Genomic DNA, 16,937 nt, shown 5'->3' with positions numbered 1-16,937 from the left:
ACCTTTTTCTTTTGGACTGTGGGTGGAAACCGGAGCACCCCGGAGGAAACTTCCCCTCCCCGCCCCTCCGCAGACTCAGGGGGGACACGCAAACACTGCGCAGGCGGTCACCCCCTCCCACCCAGGCCGGATTGAACCCGGGCCCCTGGTGCTGTGAGGCAGCAGTGCTGGCCGCCCTTGAGGGACATATTCCTTGACCGTGGCAGGGTTAAGTAGCTTCACTCAAAATGGCCGGGTTGCTTGTTCGGAGTGCCGGTGCAGACACGATGGAATGAGTCAATGCCCCACCCTCCCCGCACCACCCTACCACCGCGCCGCAAGATTCCGCGAATCTTCTCAGAACTCCCTACCTCATAGGGACATACGAGAGATGTGGCAGAATTGCAATGGTGCCGAGGAGGTCACTCAGCCTCTCGCTTCTGCGTTGGCTCTCACTACAGCTGGCTCTCACTGCAGGTGCAGATATTATGTTGTGTCATTTCGCTGCCCTCGCCCTCTTCTAAAAGCAGGAGGCGCAGGAGCATAAGCAGGCCACTCGACCTACTGGGCCTGCTCCGCCATTCAATGGCTGATCTACAGGAAACCAACAAATTCCCTTTCAAATGCTTCGGTTGATCATGTCTCCACCATGCTGCCGGACATTGCATTCCAGACCTTAACCACCCGCTGCCTGAAAAAGTTTTTCTGCATCTCGCTTTTTCCTCTTTCAATCTGCCACACTCATTCTCAATCCTTTCACGAGTGGATGCTCATTGTTGAATATATTTAAGGCGTGGGTCTATCTCTCAGATGAAGGGATACAGGAAGCAGGTGGGAAAGTGGAGCTGAAGCCAAGATCAGCCATGATCGCGTTGAATGGTGGAGCAGGTTTGGTGGGCCGAATGTTCTGCTTTTGTCCCTATTTCTGGTGTGCTTGTGAAATGAATGCCCTGAATACTGAAGCATAAATTAAGAGGTAACAATGAAGTAGCAACATTGTGGTTGATAGATTTTTTTTAAGCAAGGGTTTTAAGAGTTAAGGAACTAAAGGTGGTGTTAACATACAAGTCTACCATACTATAATTAAATGGTGGAACAAAGGAAAGGGGCTGAATGGCCTACTCCCATTTTATAGTCCATCGGGTGGCACAGTAGCACGAAGATGTACAGGTTAAGTGGATTGGCCATGTTAATTTGCCCCTCAGTGTTCAATGGTTGGATGAGGTTACTGGACCTAGGTAGGGTGGTCTTTCGAAGGGTCCGAGCAGACTCAATGGGGTGAATGGCCTCCATCTGCACTGTGGCGGCACGGTAGCACAATGGTTAGCACTGTTGCTACACAGCACCAGGGTCCCATGTTTGATTCCAGGCTTGGGTCACTGTCTGTGCGGAGTCATCACGTTCTCCCCATGTCTGCGTGGATTTCTTCCGAGGTGCTCCGGTTTCCTCCCACATGTCCCAAAAGACGGGCTTGTTAGGTGAATTGGACATTCTGAATTCTCCCTCAGTGTAACCAAACAGGCGCCGGAATGTGGCGATTGGGGTATTTTCACAGTAACTTCATTGCAGTGTTAATGTAAGCCTGATTGTGACAATAAAGATTATGATATATTTCATTGTTCCTTACTCCCATGTACGCATGTAACAAAATGTACAATAACATGATTTTATTTTATGGGGCGGCATGGTGGTGCAGTGGTTAGCACTGCTGCCTCACGGCGCTGAGGACCCGGGTTCGATCCCGGCCCCGTGTGGAGTTTGCATATTCTCCCCGTGTCTGCGTGGGTCTCACCCCCACAACCCAAATATACGTGTGGGATAGGTGGATTGGCCACGCTAGATTTGCCCTTAATTGAGAAAAAAAAAAGACTGGGGCACTCTAAATTTATTTTAAAAAACATGATTTTATTTTCACGTAAGTTGTATCTATGTGACGCAGTTGAGGGCGAGAGCATGCCAAGTGAAACAGCATGATTATACATAGAACTGTACAGCATAGTGCAGGCCCTTCGGCCCACGATGTTGTGTCGAACTAGTCGGAAACTAAGATCAAATCAACCTACTCCCAATCATTCTAGTGCACTCCATATGCCTATCCAATAACCGCTTGAAAGTTCCTAAAGTGTCCGACTCCACTACCATATAGAACATAGAACTTAATAGCATGATTATACATTTGGAAGACGAGTCCTTTAATTGTATGAATTTTGGGGGACTTTGGGTGGAGGATATGCAGAAATTTGAAGCAGAAATGCTCCCAACTGCAGATCAAGTTGGGCAACATCTACAAACAAAAGGGACAGGTTTATGTGTAAGCTGCACACACCCTCTTGAGCAGGTTTGTCAGATTGGGTGTTAAACCGAGGCACTGCCTGCCCTCTCAGAGCCCGTGGCCCCAGGGTTCCGCAGGGAGTGCTCCTTTCTTAACTGGCCGTCAACCAATGTCACCAAAAAAGATCATTTTCCCATTGCTGTTTTTTTCGATCTTGCTGTGCAGTTCCAACATACGCACAAACATTCAAATCAGGAGCCAGGAGTGGGCCACTCGGCCCCTCGGGCCTGCTCCGCCACCAATACGATCAGGGCTGATCGACTGCAACCTCAACTCCACATTCTCGCCTACCCCTGCTAACCACCTTGCTCATCAGGAATCTATCCACTTCTGCCTGAACAATATTCAAAGAAAGGTATGGTCTCCACCCACCACCTTTCAGAGTACCAAAGACTCTCAACGCTCGGAGAAAAAAGATTTCTCCTCATCTCAATCTCAAATGACGTCTCATTTTTGAACGGTGACCATTTATTTTAGATTCTCCCACAAGAGGAAACATCCTCTCCACACCCACTCTGTCAAGACCCCTCAGCATCTTCTAAGTTTCAATCAAGTCGCCTCTTACTCTGCTAATTCCTACATTAAAACAGCCACTGCCCTTCAAAATTATTCAATTGGTTGCAAAATGCTTTGAGATCATAGAATCCCAACAGTGCAGAATGAGGCCATTCAGCCCATCGAGTTTGCGCCGACCCTTTGGAAGAGCACCCTACCTAGGCCCTGTATCCCCTCCCAACCTTTGGACACTGAGGTGCAATTTAGCATGGCAGTCCACCTAAACCTGCACATCTTTGGACTGTGGGAGGAAAGCCAAGCACCCGGAAGAAACCCACGCACACACGGGAGAAAGTGCAAACTCCTCACTGTTACCCGAGGCCGGAATTCAACCCGGGACCCTGGCACTATGAGACAGCAGTGCTAACCACTGTGCCACCTCATGTCCTGAGGTCATGGGAGGCGCTATATTCAAGAACAATTATTTGGAGACAGAATGTTAGCTTGCAAATTTGGAAGGGTCAAGGCTTAGGTTTTCTGAGGTTTACTTGAAAAATAAAGCTAATTGAATGAGAAGAAACAGCAAATAATAATAATAATTATTGTCACAAGTCGGCTTCAATGAAGTTACTGTGAAAAGCCCCTAGTCGCAACATTCCGGCGCCTGTTCGGGGAGGCCTTAACGGGAATTGAACCTGCGTTACTGGCGTTGTTCTGCATTACAAGCCAGCTGTTTAGCCCACTGTGCTAAACCAGCCAAATGCGGAGAGGGAGCCATTTACAATGTCAACGAGGATAAGGGCCAGGAAAGGAAGTTGGATGGTCACCATAAAGTAAAAACAGAAAATGCTGGATGAACTCAGCAGGTCTGGCAGCCTCTGTGGCGAGAGCAACGGAGTTAGCGTTTCCCGTTTGTGTGACTCTTCTTCAGAAGAAGAAATGTTTCCTAATCTCACTCTCTTCAGAAGAGGAGTTAACTCTGCTCCTCTCTCCGCAGGTGCTGCCAGTCCTGCTGACTTGATACAGCCTTTTCTATTCTTATTTCAGATTTCCAGCATCTGCGGGTATTTTGCTTTTATTTGGGTGGTCATCAGTTTAGTCAGGACAGGACCAAAGGAGCAGGAGAGGCAATCTCATTGATGAGATGGGCTTGGAGATGGCCTTAGAGGAGGTAGGGAAGAAGTAGAGAAAGATGCAGGGTCAGACAGAGAACAAAGAAAATTACAGCACAGGAACAGGCCCTTCGGCCCTCCCAGCCTGCGCCGATCCAAATCCTTTATCTAAACCTGTCTTCTATTTTCCAAGAAACTACTTCCCTCTGTTCCCCAGCCGTTCATATATCTGTCTAGATGCATCTTAAATGATGCTATCGTGCCCGACTCTACCACCTCCGCTGGCAAAGCGTTCCAGGCACCTACCACCTGCTGCATAAAAAACCTTCCACGCACATCTCCCTTAAACTTTCCCCCTCTCACCTTGAAATCGTGACCCCTTGTAATTGACACCCCACTCTTGGAATAAGTTTGTTGCTATCCACCCTGTCCATACCTCTCATGATTTTGTAGACCTCAATCAGGTCCCCACTCAACCTCCGTCTTTCTAATGAATACAATCCGAATCTACTCAACCTTTCTTCATAGCTAGCACCCTCCATACCAGGCAACATCCTGGTGAACCTCCTCTGCACCCTCTCTAAAGCATCCACATCCTTCTGGTAATGTGGCGACCAGAACTGCACGCAGTATTCCAAATGTGGCCTAACCAAAGTCCTATACAACTGTAACATGACCTGCCGACTCTTGTACTCAATACCCCGTCCGATGAAAGCAAGCATGATGTATGCCTTCTTGACCACTCTATCGACCTGCGTTGTCACCTTCAGGGTATAATGGACCTGAACTCCCAGATCTCTCTGTACATCAATTTTCCCCAGGACTCTTCCATTGACCGTATAGTCCACTCTTGAATTAGATCTTCCAAAATGCATCACCTCGCATTTGCCTGGATTGAACTCCATCTGCCATTTCTCTGCCCAACTCTCTAATCTATCGATATTCTGCTGTATTCTCTGACAGTCCTCCTCGCTATCTGCAACTCCACCAATCTTAGTATCATCTGCAAACTTGCTAATCAGACCACCTATACCTTCGTCCAGATCATTTATGTATATCACAAACAACAGTGGTCCGAGCATGGATCCCTGTGGAACACCATGAGTCACCTTTCTCCATTTTGAGACACTCCCTTCCACCACCACTCTTTGTCTCCTGTTGCCCAGCCAGTTCTTTATCCAACTAGCTAGTACACCCGGGCAGGGGATCACAGGAGGTTTCTAGCACTAGCTGTGCATACACAGTATTTCCTCTGCACCTAACTTGCAATTTTTTTGAGATTTGTACACATCCTGAAGCTTTGCAATTAAATCAATAATAGCATGGAAGCACTTGCATTTGTATAGTCTTTTGCGTGTCTTTATGACATCTCAAAGCATTTGACAACCAACAGATTATCTTTTGCTGTTGTGCCTGCATGGCTGGCACCCTATCTGTTTGAGCAAGGTCCATTAATAAATGACAATAAGGTGAATGAAGTGCCACAAATTTGTCTGGTATTTTGTCCTATACCGTGCCATGGCCTGCACATTATGCACTGCCAAAATGGTTGGGGTAAGGGAAGGGAACGCTAGAACAACTTCGTTTGAAGCTTTTAAGGAATGGAGGGGAAAAGATAGAGAGAATCTGGATTAGATTTCCCGGTTATTCCCGCCTCGATGCCGGAAATCGCTGGCCAAGGTCAACGGGCCTTTAAATTGGTTCGTCAAATTTTCAAGTTTGCACGTTCTCCCCGTGAGTGCGTGGGTTTCCTCCGGGCGCTCCGATTTCCTCCCACAGTCCAAAGATGTGCAGGTTAGGTGGATTGGCCGAGATAAATTGCCCCTTAGTGTCCAAAGATGTGCAGGTTAGATAGGGTTACAGGGACAGGGTGGGTGGAGTGGACCTCGATCGGGTTCTCTTGCAGAGGGTGGGTGCAGTCTCAATGGGCCGAATTGCCTCCTTCTGCACTGCAGAAATTCTAGGATTCTATGTTGTTCTTAGGAAAAATAATCTTTTTTTTGTTCCATTCACTTGTTAAATGGTATTTTATTTTGTAAATTACTTTTATGTTATAATATATGTATGGTGAGGGCGGGGGTGAGGGGGGAGCGAGAGGGTTAACGTTCCACAGAATTTCACATTGTAGGGTCCCTTAACCAAAGATTGAAAACCTTAATTGAACACTGAAGATTCCATCAAATTCTTAGGCGGGAAGATGACTGTAACAGCTGAGTCACTCTTATCCATATTTATACGACAGCCGAAATTGCAATGCTCCAAGTACTGTTTGCATTAAAATTCGAGAATGGCAAAGCTCATTCCAAGTTCCATCACCACATCATCTCATAATAAACTTATTTGAACATAGGAAAATATATAGCTTTCTGTATTTGATTAGTGTGACATTTTGAGTGTACTGTGAAAAATATATATTTCAGTGCGAATCTACTGCAGATAGGTGCCGGATTCTAAAGGTGTATTAACATCGCCATGGTAATTCAGCAAAGTATATTTTATAAAATTAATTTAGACTATCTGATGTATCATCAATAATGACAGAAGATGAGTTGAGAGTGAAACTGTGGCTTTAATTAGCTTAAAGATACCTGCTGGCAGCTGGACGCAGACTGAAGGCAGGGCCAGAGGTTGGCCACCTTTATACCTGAGCCCGAGGGGAGGAGCCACAGGCGGAGCCAGCAGGGGCAAGCCCAAGCATGTTACATACAGCAGGTATAATACAATACAGTGGTTTACCACACTACCCAATTATTTTTTTCCAATTAAGGCGCAGTTTAGCGTGGCCAATCCACATCTTTAGCTTGTGGGGGTGGGACCCACGCAGACACGGGGGAGAATGTGCAAACTCCACAAAGACTGTGACCCGGAATCGAACTCGGGTCCGAACCCGGGCCCTCAGCGCCATAAGCAGCAGTGCTAACCACTGTGCCACCGTGCCGCCCCGTAATTCAGCAAAGTAGGCATCCCCGATTTAAATCATTGCACTGAGACGCCAAGGGCCTGTTGTCCAAAGTTTAGCATTAGGCAAAATGCTGGGAGGTTGCCGTGGGTTACTTTATCAAATCGCTGTGGAGAGGAAGCGAACGCAGCAATTACACTAAAACACTTGAGAGCGAGAAAAGGAGAAACAGAAACGCTGATGAATAGAACTGAAAGATAATCCCCCATCAATGAGATTTAGCCCCAGTAGCGACGACTCGAGCACATATCCTGCCATTCTGCAGAAAAAGAGGAAACAATTCAACTGCTCAAGGCCATGGTTGATTTGTATCTTAGCTCAATCGACCCTTGTTTCCGTAACCGTTAACACCCCGCCAAACGTAAATCTATCAATCTTGGTTTTGACATTTTTTACTTGACCCCCTCCATAGCACCTCCAACGTTTTTGGAAGAGAGAGAATCGAAACTTGCAATACTACATAAAGCTAAATTGCAGCTATGTGCTACGTACGCATTGTAGGCACGGAGCAGAGCTTCCCGGCAAGGGAATTTAAGACCCACCCCCAACTCTTGGCTGCTGCTTTAGGATTTATTGTTGAAGTAACTAAGGTAGGGATCTGAGGGAAAGCTATCCATCACACATTCAGCTGGGGAAATTGTTGCAACCCCAGTGGAGGTCCCGAGATCAGGACAGTACGATTTCCCATGATCGCCCCAAAATATGAACTTCCCCTTTAAGGGGTGGCAGGACTTCCCCTTTAAGGAGGCTGGGCTTCCCCATTACGAGGAGTGGAGAAATGTTATTTGTAATTTCCACTATCGTCTATGCATTCTAAATATCGCAAATTCAACAGCAATCAAGAAATGAAATGAAATGAAAATCGCTTATTGTCACAAGTAGGCTTCAAATGAAGTTACTGTGAAAAGCCCCTAGTCGCCACATTCCAGCGCCTGTTCGGGGAGGCTGTTACGGGAATTGAACCGTGCTGCTGGCCTGCCTTGGTCTGCTTTCAAAGCCAGCGATTTAGCCCTGTGCTAAACAGAAGGATGGAACATTTGCAAATGGACAAAAAAAGTAAGAAAATAATCTATCCCTTGGTAATCTTTCAGCTTAGAAAATAAAAGTCACTACTAAGAACTATTTGAGGTCCATTAAATGCCTTGGGCTAAACCTGTACTTTGAATACTATTATTGTGCGGTTTAGAATTTTGACTAAAGGCATTTTGGTGTGTGTACATTTAGTATTTTCAATATGGTCCACTTGGGAATACAATTAGACCATGTCTAATTGGAGAGAAGAGAGCTGACTCAGATACCACACCCTCACTCCCACCATGTATTATGATTAAGTTTGCCAAATCCGTCATTCGTGTATTTGAATGAGAGCATGTTGCAAATGAGGCCTTTTGTGGTATGTAACAGCTGTAAGGGGGCCATCTCATTGCACCTCTCTCCCAAACGTAATTTTAAATGGTGTCACTGATCTCTTGTGAACTAATGGCGGAGGGAAGGGACATGTCGACCCATGACAAACTGAATACTGCATGAGCGACATAGTGCAGGAGAGTTGCACTGCCAAGTGGTTGTGGTTTGCACTGTGTTTGAGGTTGGATGCCAAACTGAAGTCCAGTTTCATTCAGGTGCTTGTCAATATTATTGACAAGAGGGGGCTGGTTTAGCACAGCGGGCTAAACAGCTGGCTTGTAATGCAGAACAAGGCCAGCAGCGCGGGTTCAATTCCCATACCGGCCTCCCCAAACAGGCGCTGGAATGTGGCGACTAGGGGCTTTTCACAGTAACTTCATTGAAGCCTACTTGTGACAATACGTGATTATTTCTTATTTCAAATCTGCCTTGGTGCTATTGAAGGCAGTTGGTCTTGGCCGAAGTTCATCCCTCAACCAAAAACAGATTATCATGGAATGCTACAGAAGGCAGGGTGGATATTTGGCACAACCCATCTGTGCCAGCTCTTTGAAAGAGTTGCCCAATCAGTCCCATTCTCCTGCATTTTGCCCATGGCCCTTCAATTCCAAGCATATATACAATTCTCAGGGCGGCACGGTGACGCAGTGGTTAGCACTGCTGCCTCACAGCACCGAGGACCCGGGTTTGATCCCGGCCCCAGGTCACTGTCCGTGTGGAGCTTGCACATTCTCCCCGTGGCTGCGTGGGTCTCACCCCCACAACCCAAATATGTGCGGGGTAGGTGGATTGGCCACGTTAAAATTGCCCCTTAATTGGAAACATTAAAAAAGTTTTAGAAAAAGAAGAAAAGATACATATACAATTCTCTTTTGCAAGTTACGATTGTTTCCGCTGCCGTTTCGGGTTGCACATTCCAAATCACAGCAATTCAGTCACTAATTGAGGGCAGCACGGTAGCATTGTGGATAGCACAATTGCTTCACAGCTCCAGGGTCCCAGGTTCGATTCCGGCTTGGGTCACTGTCTGTGCAGAGTCTGCACATCCTCCCCGTGTGTGCGTGGGTTTCCTCCGGGCACTCCGGTTTCCTCCCATAGTCCAAAGATGTGCAGGTTAGGTGGATTGGCCATGATAAATTGCCCTTAGTGTCCAAAATTGCCCTTAGTGTTGGGTGGGGTTACTGGGTTATGGGGATAGGGTGGAGGTGTTGACCTTGGGTCGGGTGCTCTTTCCAAGAGCTGGTGCAGACTTGATGGGCCGAATGGCCTCCTTCTGCACTGTAAATTCTATGAAATCTATGAAATTGGCCATTGGTCTCATTTACCGTCTGTGAAACCCCCCTGTGATGGCCAGCTGAAGAGCAGTGGCTGTTTTACAAATGTAGATCACTGCTTTGAAGAATAGATGACACATAAATACAAGTCCTCGCTTTTTACCGAGTCAGTTATTCCAGATCTGTAAATTGTCAAAAGCAGTGCATCATTAGAAATCATTAGTGTCATAATATACACCACTATATCATGGTGCAGACACACACTGATGGACACACAGTGGGACCAATCAACACACACAACACCGCAGCCAATCACCAGTTAGAGCACATGCACTATAAAGACAGCGCATCAGAGTTCCCGCTCATTCGAGATGCAGCCTCCTAGTAGGACAGAGCTTACAGCTTACAGCACAGATCTTCACCATGTGCTGAGTGCATAGACTGGTTAGGACAAGGCATAGGTCTTTAGTTCAATCTAATATCGTGTTAACCCACAGTGAAAGTATGTTCAACAATTTCTGACTTAATAAAATAGTGTTGCACTATTTTAAGTGTTGGTGGCCTGTATGTGTTCCACGGATCCAGAGCACCCAACACATCAATCAGCTTTTACTAAATACAACCAGATACCACTTCTTGTTCTTTTTAAACGTTAACTTTGTTTCTCTCCCGGTGCAGGGACTTGAGCGCAAAAATCTAGTGGAATAAGAACATAAGAACTAGGAACAGGAGTAAGCTATCTGGCCCCTCGAGCCTGCTCCGCCATTCAATGAGATCATGGCTGATCTTTGTGGACTCAGCTCCACTCTCCAGCCCGTGCACCATATCCCCGAATCCCTTTATTCTTTAGAAAGGTATCTATCTTTTTCTTAAAAACGTTTAAAGAAGGAGCATTAACTGCTTCACTGGGCAAGGAATTCCAGAGATTCACAACCTTTTGGGTGAAGATGTTCCTCCTAAACTCGGTCCTAAATCTACTTCCCCTTATTTTGAGGCTATGCCCCCTAGTTCTGCTTTCCCCGACCAGTGGAAACAACCTGCCCGCATCTATCCTATCTATTCCCTTCATAATTTTATATGTTTCAATAAGATCCCCCCGCATCCTTCTAAACTCCAATGAGTACAGTCCCAGTCTACTCAACTTCTCGTCATAATCTAATCCCCTCAACTCTGGGATCAACCTAGTGAATCTCCTCTGCACTCCCTCCAGTGCCAATATGTCCTTTCTCAGGTAAGGAGACCAAAACTGAACACAATACTCCAGATGTGGCCTCACCAATACCTTATACAATTGCAGCATAACCTCCCTAGTTTTGAACACTTCAGTGCAATGCTGAGGGAGTGCCATACTGCCAGAGGTACCATCAATCATAGAATCCCCACAGTGCAGAAGGAGGCCATTCAGCCTGAGTCTGCCCTGGCCTCTGAGAGAACAATTTGGGCCCACTCCACTGCCCTAACCCCATAACCCCACCTAAATAAGCTACACGTTGCACAAAGGGGCAATATTAACAGCGCCAGGGTCCCGGTTCGATTCCCGGCTTGGGTCACTGTCTGTGCGGAGTCTGCACGTTCTCCCCGTGTCTGCGTGGGTTTCCTCCGGGTGCTCTGGTTTCCTCTGACAATTCCTGAAAGATGTGCTGTTTGGTAATTTGGACATTCTGAATTCTCCGTCCGTGTACCCGAACAGGCGCCGGTATGTGGCGACGAGGGGCTTTTCACAGTAACTTCATTGCAGTGTTAATGACAATAAAGATTCTTAAAATTAAATTAATCATGGCCAATCCACCTAACTTGCACATCTTTGCACTGTGTGAGGAAACCAGAGCACCCGGAGGAAACCCACGCCAACACGGGGAGAAAGTGCAAACTCCACACAGGAAGTCAACCAAGGTGGGAATTGAACCCAGGTTCCCGGCACTGTAAGGCAGCAGTGCTAACCACTCTGCCACCATGCCGCCCCGCAGGTGATGTTAAACCAAGGACTTGCCTGTTCCCTCAGAGACCCAGTACATTATTTCGAAGAAGAACAGGGGAGCTATCCCTATGTCCTGGTTTGAATGTATCCCTCAATCAACATCACAATATAAAATAGACTCTGTTATCAAATTGGGAGCTTGCTGTGCGCAATTTAGTTGCCACGATTCCAACGACAGCGACTGTATTTCAAAAGTCCCTCATTGGCTGCAGAGTGCGTTGAAAAGTCCTGAGGACACGAAAGGGTGCTTTATAAATGCAAATCATTTTTCCTCCACAGATGCTGCCTGACCCGGTGAGGAAGGAATTCCCCCTTAGCTGTGCGTGAGGTAGTCATGCAGCTGGGAGTAGCTCTACTCCAAGCTCCGCAATGGCAAGCGACCAAGAGGAGGGCAGAGGAAACGCGACAAGGACACTCTGAAAGGCTCCCTAAATAAATGCAACATCCCCACCGACACGCACAAATCGCTTGCCTTAGAATGCACAAACTGGAGAAGAAGCATCTGCGAAGGTGCTAATTGTAATGGTATGTATATAGTCAGGTTAGTGAAGGGTTAATAATTACATCACTGTGTAAATCAAACACTATAACAATAATAATCTTTTATTGTCACAAGTATGAAGTTACTGTGAAAAGCCCCTAGTTGCCACATTCCGGCACCTGTTCGGGTAAGGCGGTACAGGAATTGAACCCGTGCTGCTGGCCTTGTTCTGCATTACAAGCCAGCTGTTTAGCCCACTGTGCTAAACCAGCTCCCTCTTTTCTGCATTTAAGACAGCCTCTCAGGGAATTCTGGGAGTAGCATAAAGGAGAAAGCATGGGGAAAGCATAAGAAGAAGGTTAGAGTTAACATAAGGTAGATCGTAGTGTAGTTAGTGATTAGTAAGATTATTGAGTACTGTATATCAGATTCAATATCACTTAATTATTATCTGTAGCTCAGTAGAGTGTGTAAGCTTCATTTCATTAGCAGTGTAATAATAAATTAGTTTTGTTTCAATCTTTTGATTGGCATATTCTTTGTCAACACTACATTGGGTCATTAGAGCGCAGAGGACCAGCGTGAAGAGCACCGAATCCGGAGCGTCCCATCCACCCACCTCATCGAGCCTGCCAGACCCGTGGTCAAGTCTGCAGATCCAGGATCGGACTATTCAGCCATCATAGGACCCACCTCCCCGGGGTGGAGGCAATTCACCACCGGCCCTGAGGGACCCGCCCGAGAAGAAGTCGCGCGTCAATCTGAAATGTGCCCCACGCTGAAATAAACAGGCAGCTCTAAAGATTTGTCCACAGATACTTCCAGTCTTGGGTAAGCCCTGGCTTTTAATATGCAAGCTGCCTGTGGACAAAACGTAGTGCTCCAAGTCCGAGACTTCGACAGACTGTCTAATACAAAGAAAATGTGGAGGGAACGCTGAGCGTTTCCAGGACAGTCTCTCTTCCATTCAACAATTCCAGCAGGCACAGTATTTTTGCTTCAATTTTCACTGCTATCAGCCTGTACACGTGAAAGAAAACAGTTTAATCTTTGGAAATAAAGGGTCGGAACTTCGAAAAGCACTTTGACGTGTAAGCAGCTCGATCCGTTCTTTCTCAATAACCGCCGGTTCACATGAGCCTTCCGGCATGAATAGATGGAATCAATTTACACTTTTCGTCCTTGCAGCATTCATCCCAGTAACAAAGCAATTGAGATACACATTGAGGTCGTCTTTGACCGTCAATAGGGTCAATCCTCAGCTCGTGGGAATTTTCCGCCACCCATTGTTCTATCGGCAAACACTATGCATTAAAAGGGAAACCTTCAACTCTTAGATAGAAGATCAATCCTTCCTGGGAAGGTCAGCATAATGCATGTGCAAGATTGTCACAAAGGGTTCTTCCATTGCTGCTCAAATGACCCTCTCCTTTCACAAGGGCAGGCCCTTGGCTGCTGCCGCTGAATAAGATCGCTGTGGAGCAAGCCAACATTTCCTTCTTTAAAAAGCAAACTTCTACTTCTCCACCTGTCGCCTATTCGCATTCTGCACTCTAAGCCGGTTGCCCCTTTACTACTCCCAGGTTTTCTTCGACCTTGTTTGGTTGGGAAAGCTGTCTTTATGGAACTGCAACATAATCCATAGACTCCCTACAGTGCCCATTCGGCCCATCGAGTCTGCACAGACTCTCTAAAAGAGCACAATCTACCTAGGCCCACTCCCTCAAGCTGTTGCCATAACCCTGCGCATTGATCATGGCCAATCCACTGATCCTGCACATCTTTGGACACTAAAGGGCAATTTGGCATGGGCAATCCACTTAACTTGCACATCTTTGGACACTAAGCAGCAATTTGGTGTGACCAATCCACCTAACCTGCACATCTTTGGACAATGAGGGGCAATTTGGCGTGGCCAATCTACCTCACCTGCACCTCTTTGGACACTAAGGGGCAATTTAGCAAGGCCAATCCACCTAACCTGCACATATTTGGACTGTGGGAGGAAACCCGAGCACCCGGAGGAAATGTACGGAGACACGGGGAGAAGGTGCAGACTCCACACAGACGCAGATCCCTGGTGCTGTGAGGCAGCAATGCCGACTACTGTGCCGTTTTATTGCACAGGTGACGCTCTGGCCTCACCTGGTGAGCTGCGGGCAACCTTCTGCTTTCCAGTAATCAAACAGTGTTTAAAATGTTTTCATTTTATCCCTTTCTCATAGTTACGAAGCCAATGCACAGAGGGGACAGGGAAAGCCCTTCATCCAGCTCCTTGCTTATTCCAAAAAAACCCAATTCAAATTCAAACCAAGTCCAATTCATGTTCCCCACAAAAGAGACAGATTAGATCTAAGATGGTAAGACCAGGTGTGACACCTGAACTCGCAGCTGATCCTGTGCCATCTTCGCCAAGAAACATCTTTGCTAGGTGCACATGCAGCACATTGACTCCATTATGAACCCCCCACAGTGTGTGCCTTGGTTTTATCAAATGTCTCTTCAGTTAGAGCAGCTGCTCAGCAAACAGGTACGGGTGAGATGTGAATACATCTTATCACTTGCGCCGCAATCAAAAAAAAACCCTTGTTAATTCAACATTAAAATTTCTATAGATTATGGTCAGAAGCATTATAATAATCTTTATTAGTGTTGACTTACATTGCACTGCAATTAAGTTATTGTGAAAATCCCCTAGTCGCCACACTCCGGTGCCTGTTTGGGTACACTGAGGGAGAATTCAGAATGTCCAATTCACCTAACAAACACGCCTTTCGGGACTTGTGGGAGGAAACCGGAGCACCCGGAGGAAACCCACGCAGACACGAAGAAAACATGCAGACTCCGCACAGACAGTGACCCAAGCCTGGAATCAAACCCAGGTCGCTGGTGCTATGAAGCAACAGTGCGAGCCACTGTGCTCCCATGCCACCCAATGTGGGCTTGTTCTGTTGCCGGATTTGTTGTGTGGGGTGTTCCGATGCACAAATGATCCAGCACGGCTGTAGATGGTACAACTCTGTTTTATTGTCTTAAACAATAACAACTATTAACTGCTGGCTGAGGTTCGTGCTTCACCAGCTAACCTGTGGACCCAGCCCTATCACTATCTTAGTGAGGCACTCAGCTCATGGTCTATGTCTGAGTGGCACACTGTGAGCTCTGAGCTATCTCCTGGTAGAATGAGCGGGAACTGTGGTGCTCCCTGTTTTTATAGTGCGTGTGCTCTCACTGGTGATTGGCTGCGATGTTATGTGTGTGCTGGTTGGTCCAACTACCTGTCCATCAGTGTGTGTGTGATTGCACCATGATATGCTGATGTGGCTATCATGACAGGATTAATCTTAAGACCGAGCTCCATTTGCTTCACTAAACTCTCCTTCTGGGGACACTGGCATCGTACAAATTAATCGATTGACTTTTTTTCTCTTGTTGTTTTCCAATCATTTGTTTGTGGTCTGTAAAATAATTTAATTGTAGCTATGCTGGTAGAGTTTCCTCAGATCCACTTGCTTCAAGTTTGTCCTCTGCACCGCACAACTATCCTTTCATCTCCTCAATCGTGCTTTAAATTAATTGAAATAGATTTTAATTGGGATTAAACACCATTTCTGATCACATTAATGTGCCTTGAGTTCACTCCAGGATTCCAGCGCATTATTCAAGCTGACACTCCAGCACAATGCTGCTGAGGAAAGTACCAAGGTGGAAATTTGCGGTTCTCTGTGCCTGTTGCAGTGAGTTGTAAGGATATAAAAGATCCCACACCAGGGGCGGTCACGGCGGCGCAGCGGTTAGCACTGCTGCCTCACGGCTCCGAGGACTCTGGTTCGATCCCGGCTCCGGGTCACTGTCCATGCAGAGTTTACAAATTCTCCCCGTGTCTGCGCGGGTCTCACCCCACACAACCTAAAAAGATGTGCAGGGTATGTGGATTGGCCACGCTAAATTGCCCCTTAATTGGAATTATTTTTTTAAAAGATCGCACAGCAGTATTTGAGAAACGAGGCATGTTCATCTGTCCTTTGACCAACATCACCGAAAGCACTAATTCCGGCCTTGGGTGACTGTGCAGGGTCTGCACGTTCTCCCCCGTGTCTGCATGGGTTTTCTCCGGGTGCTCCGGTTTCTTCCAACAGTCGAAAGAGGTGCAGGTTAGGTGGACAGGCCAAGCTAAATTGCCCCTCAGTATGGAAAGATGTGCGGGTTTGGTGGGGTTGCGAGGATAGGACTGCGCTCTTTCAAAGGGTCGGTGCAGACCTGATGGGCCGAATGGCCTCCTTCTGCACTGTTGGGACTCTCTGATAATTTCCTGTTTGTTGGATCTTGCTGTGCACAAATAGGCTGCTCCAGTCACTTATATAATAACACTTGAAGCCACAACCTTCCAGCTCTGAGCCAACCAGTTCTGGGCATTCCCATGAGTGGCCTTGAGTGCCTCATGTTCAGACCCGTGCCCGGAGTATCTCATGATCCAATTAAACAATACAGAGAGGAAACAATGTTTATGCCTGGTGATTTGAACTGGATAATCTTTCAGTTGTTTGTTTTATTTTTCTTTTGGGATCTGGGCTTTGTCATAATATGCACCCATGCACATCATGAGGTAAAAGCAGGCAGTGACAGACACCCAGGTGAGCCAATCCATATACAGAACAGAACATGACCGGACAAGACAGGACACTAGAGGGGGTTTCCACCTAGAAAACACACGAGGCATCAGCACTCTGCCTCTTTCCACTGGTGATAGCTGTAGTGACAGTCAGGGTGTACAAATCATTCAACACCTCCTACACGTGGATCAGAGCTAGCCTGGTCTAGATAGTTAACTTTAGTTTACTTAGAGGAGTGTGTTTCGTTACCAGAGTTCAATAAAACGTTTGGTGTATACTTGATCAGTTAATTGCATCGGGTGCAATC

General features: G+C 46.7%; 1 protein-coding gene across 2 annotated transcripts in view; it reads right to left on the bottom strand.

The window, feature by feature from the left end:
- The window catches only part of LOC140404400 (pyruvate kinase PKM-like), a 72,023-nt gene that overhangs the window by 37,517 nt on the left and 17,569 nt on the right, over window positions 1-16,937 (bottom strand). Inside the window, exon 1 of one of the 2 annotated variants that reach the window (XM_072492888.1) lies at window positions 12,637-12,656. The exons of the other annotated variant lie outside the window; for it this stretch is intronic. Within the exon in view, the coding sequence (XP_072348989.1) occupies window positions 12,637-12,641 (5 nt within the window). The 5' untranslated portion in view covers window positions 12,642-12,656. Of the gene's footprint in view, window positions 1-12,636; window positions 12,657-16,937 lie in introns of those variants that run through there. 2 annotated transcript variants of the gene reach the window in all.

Source organism: Scyliorhinus torazame, chromosome 30 (assembly GCF_047496885.1).
Source record: "Scyliorhinus torazame isolate Kashiwa2021f chromosome 30, sScyTor2.1, whole genome shotgun sequence".
Taxonomy (NCBI): domain Eukaryota; kingdom Metazoa; phylum Chordata; class Chondrichthyes; order Carcharhiniformes; family Scyliorhinidae; genus Scyliorhinus; species Scyliorhinus torazame.
This window is presented reverse-complemented; position numbering and strand designations above follow the sequence as displayed.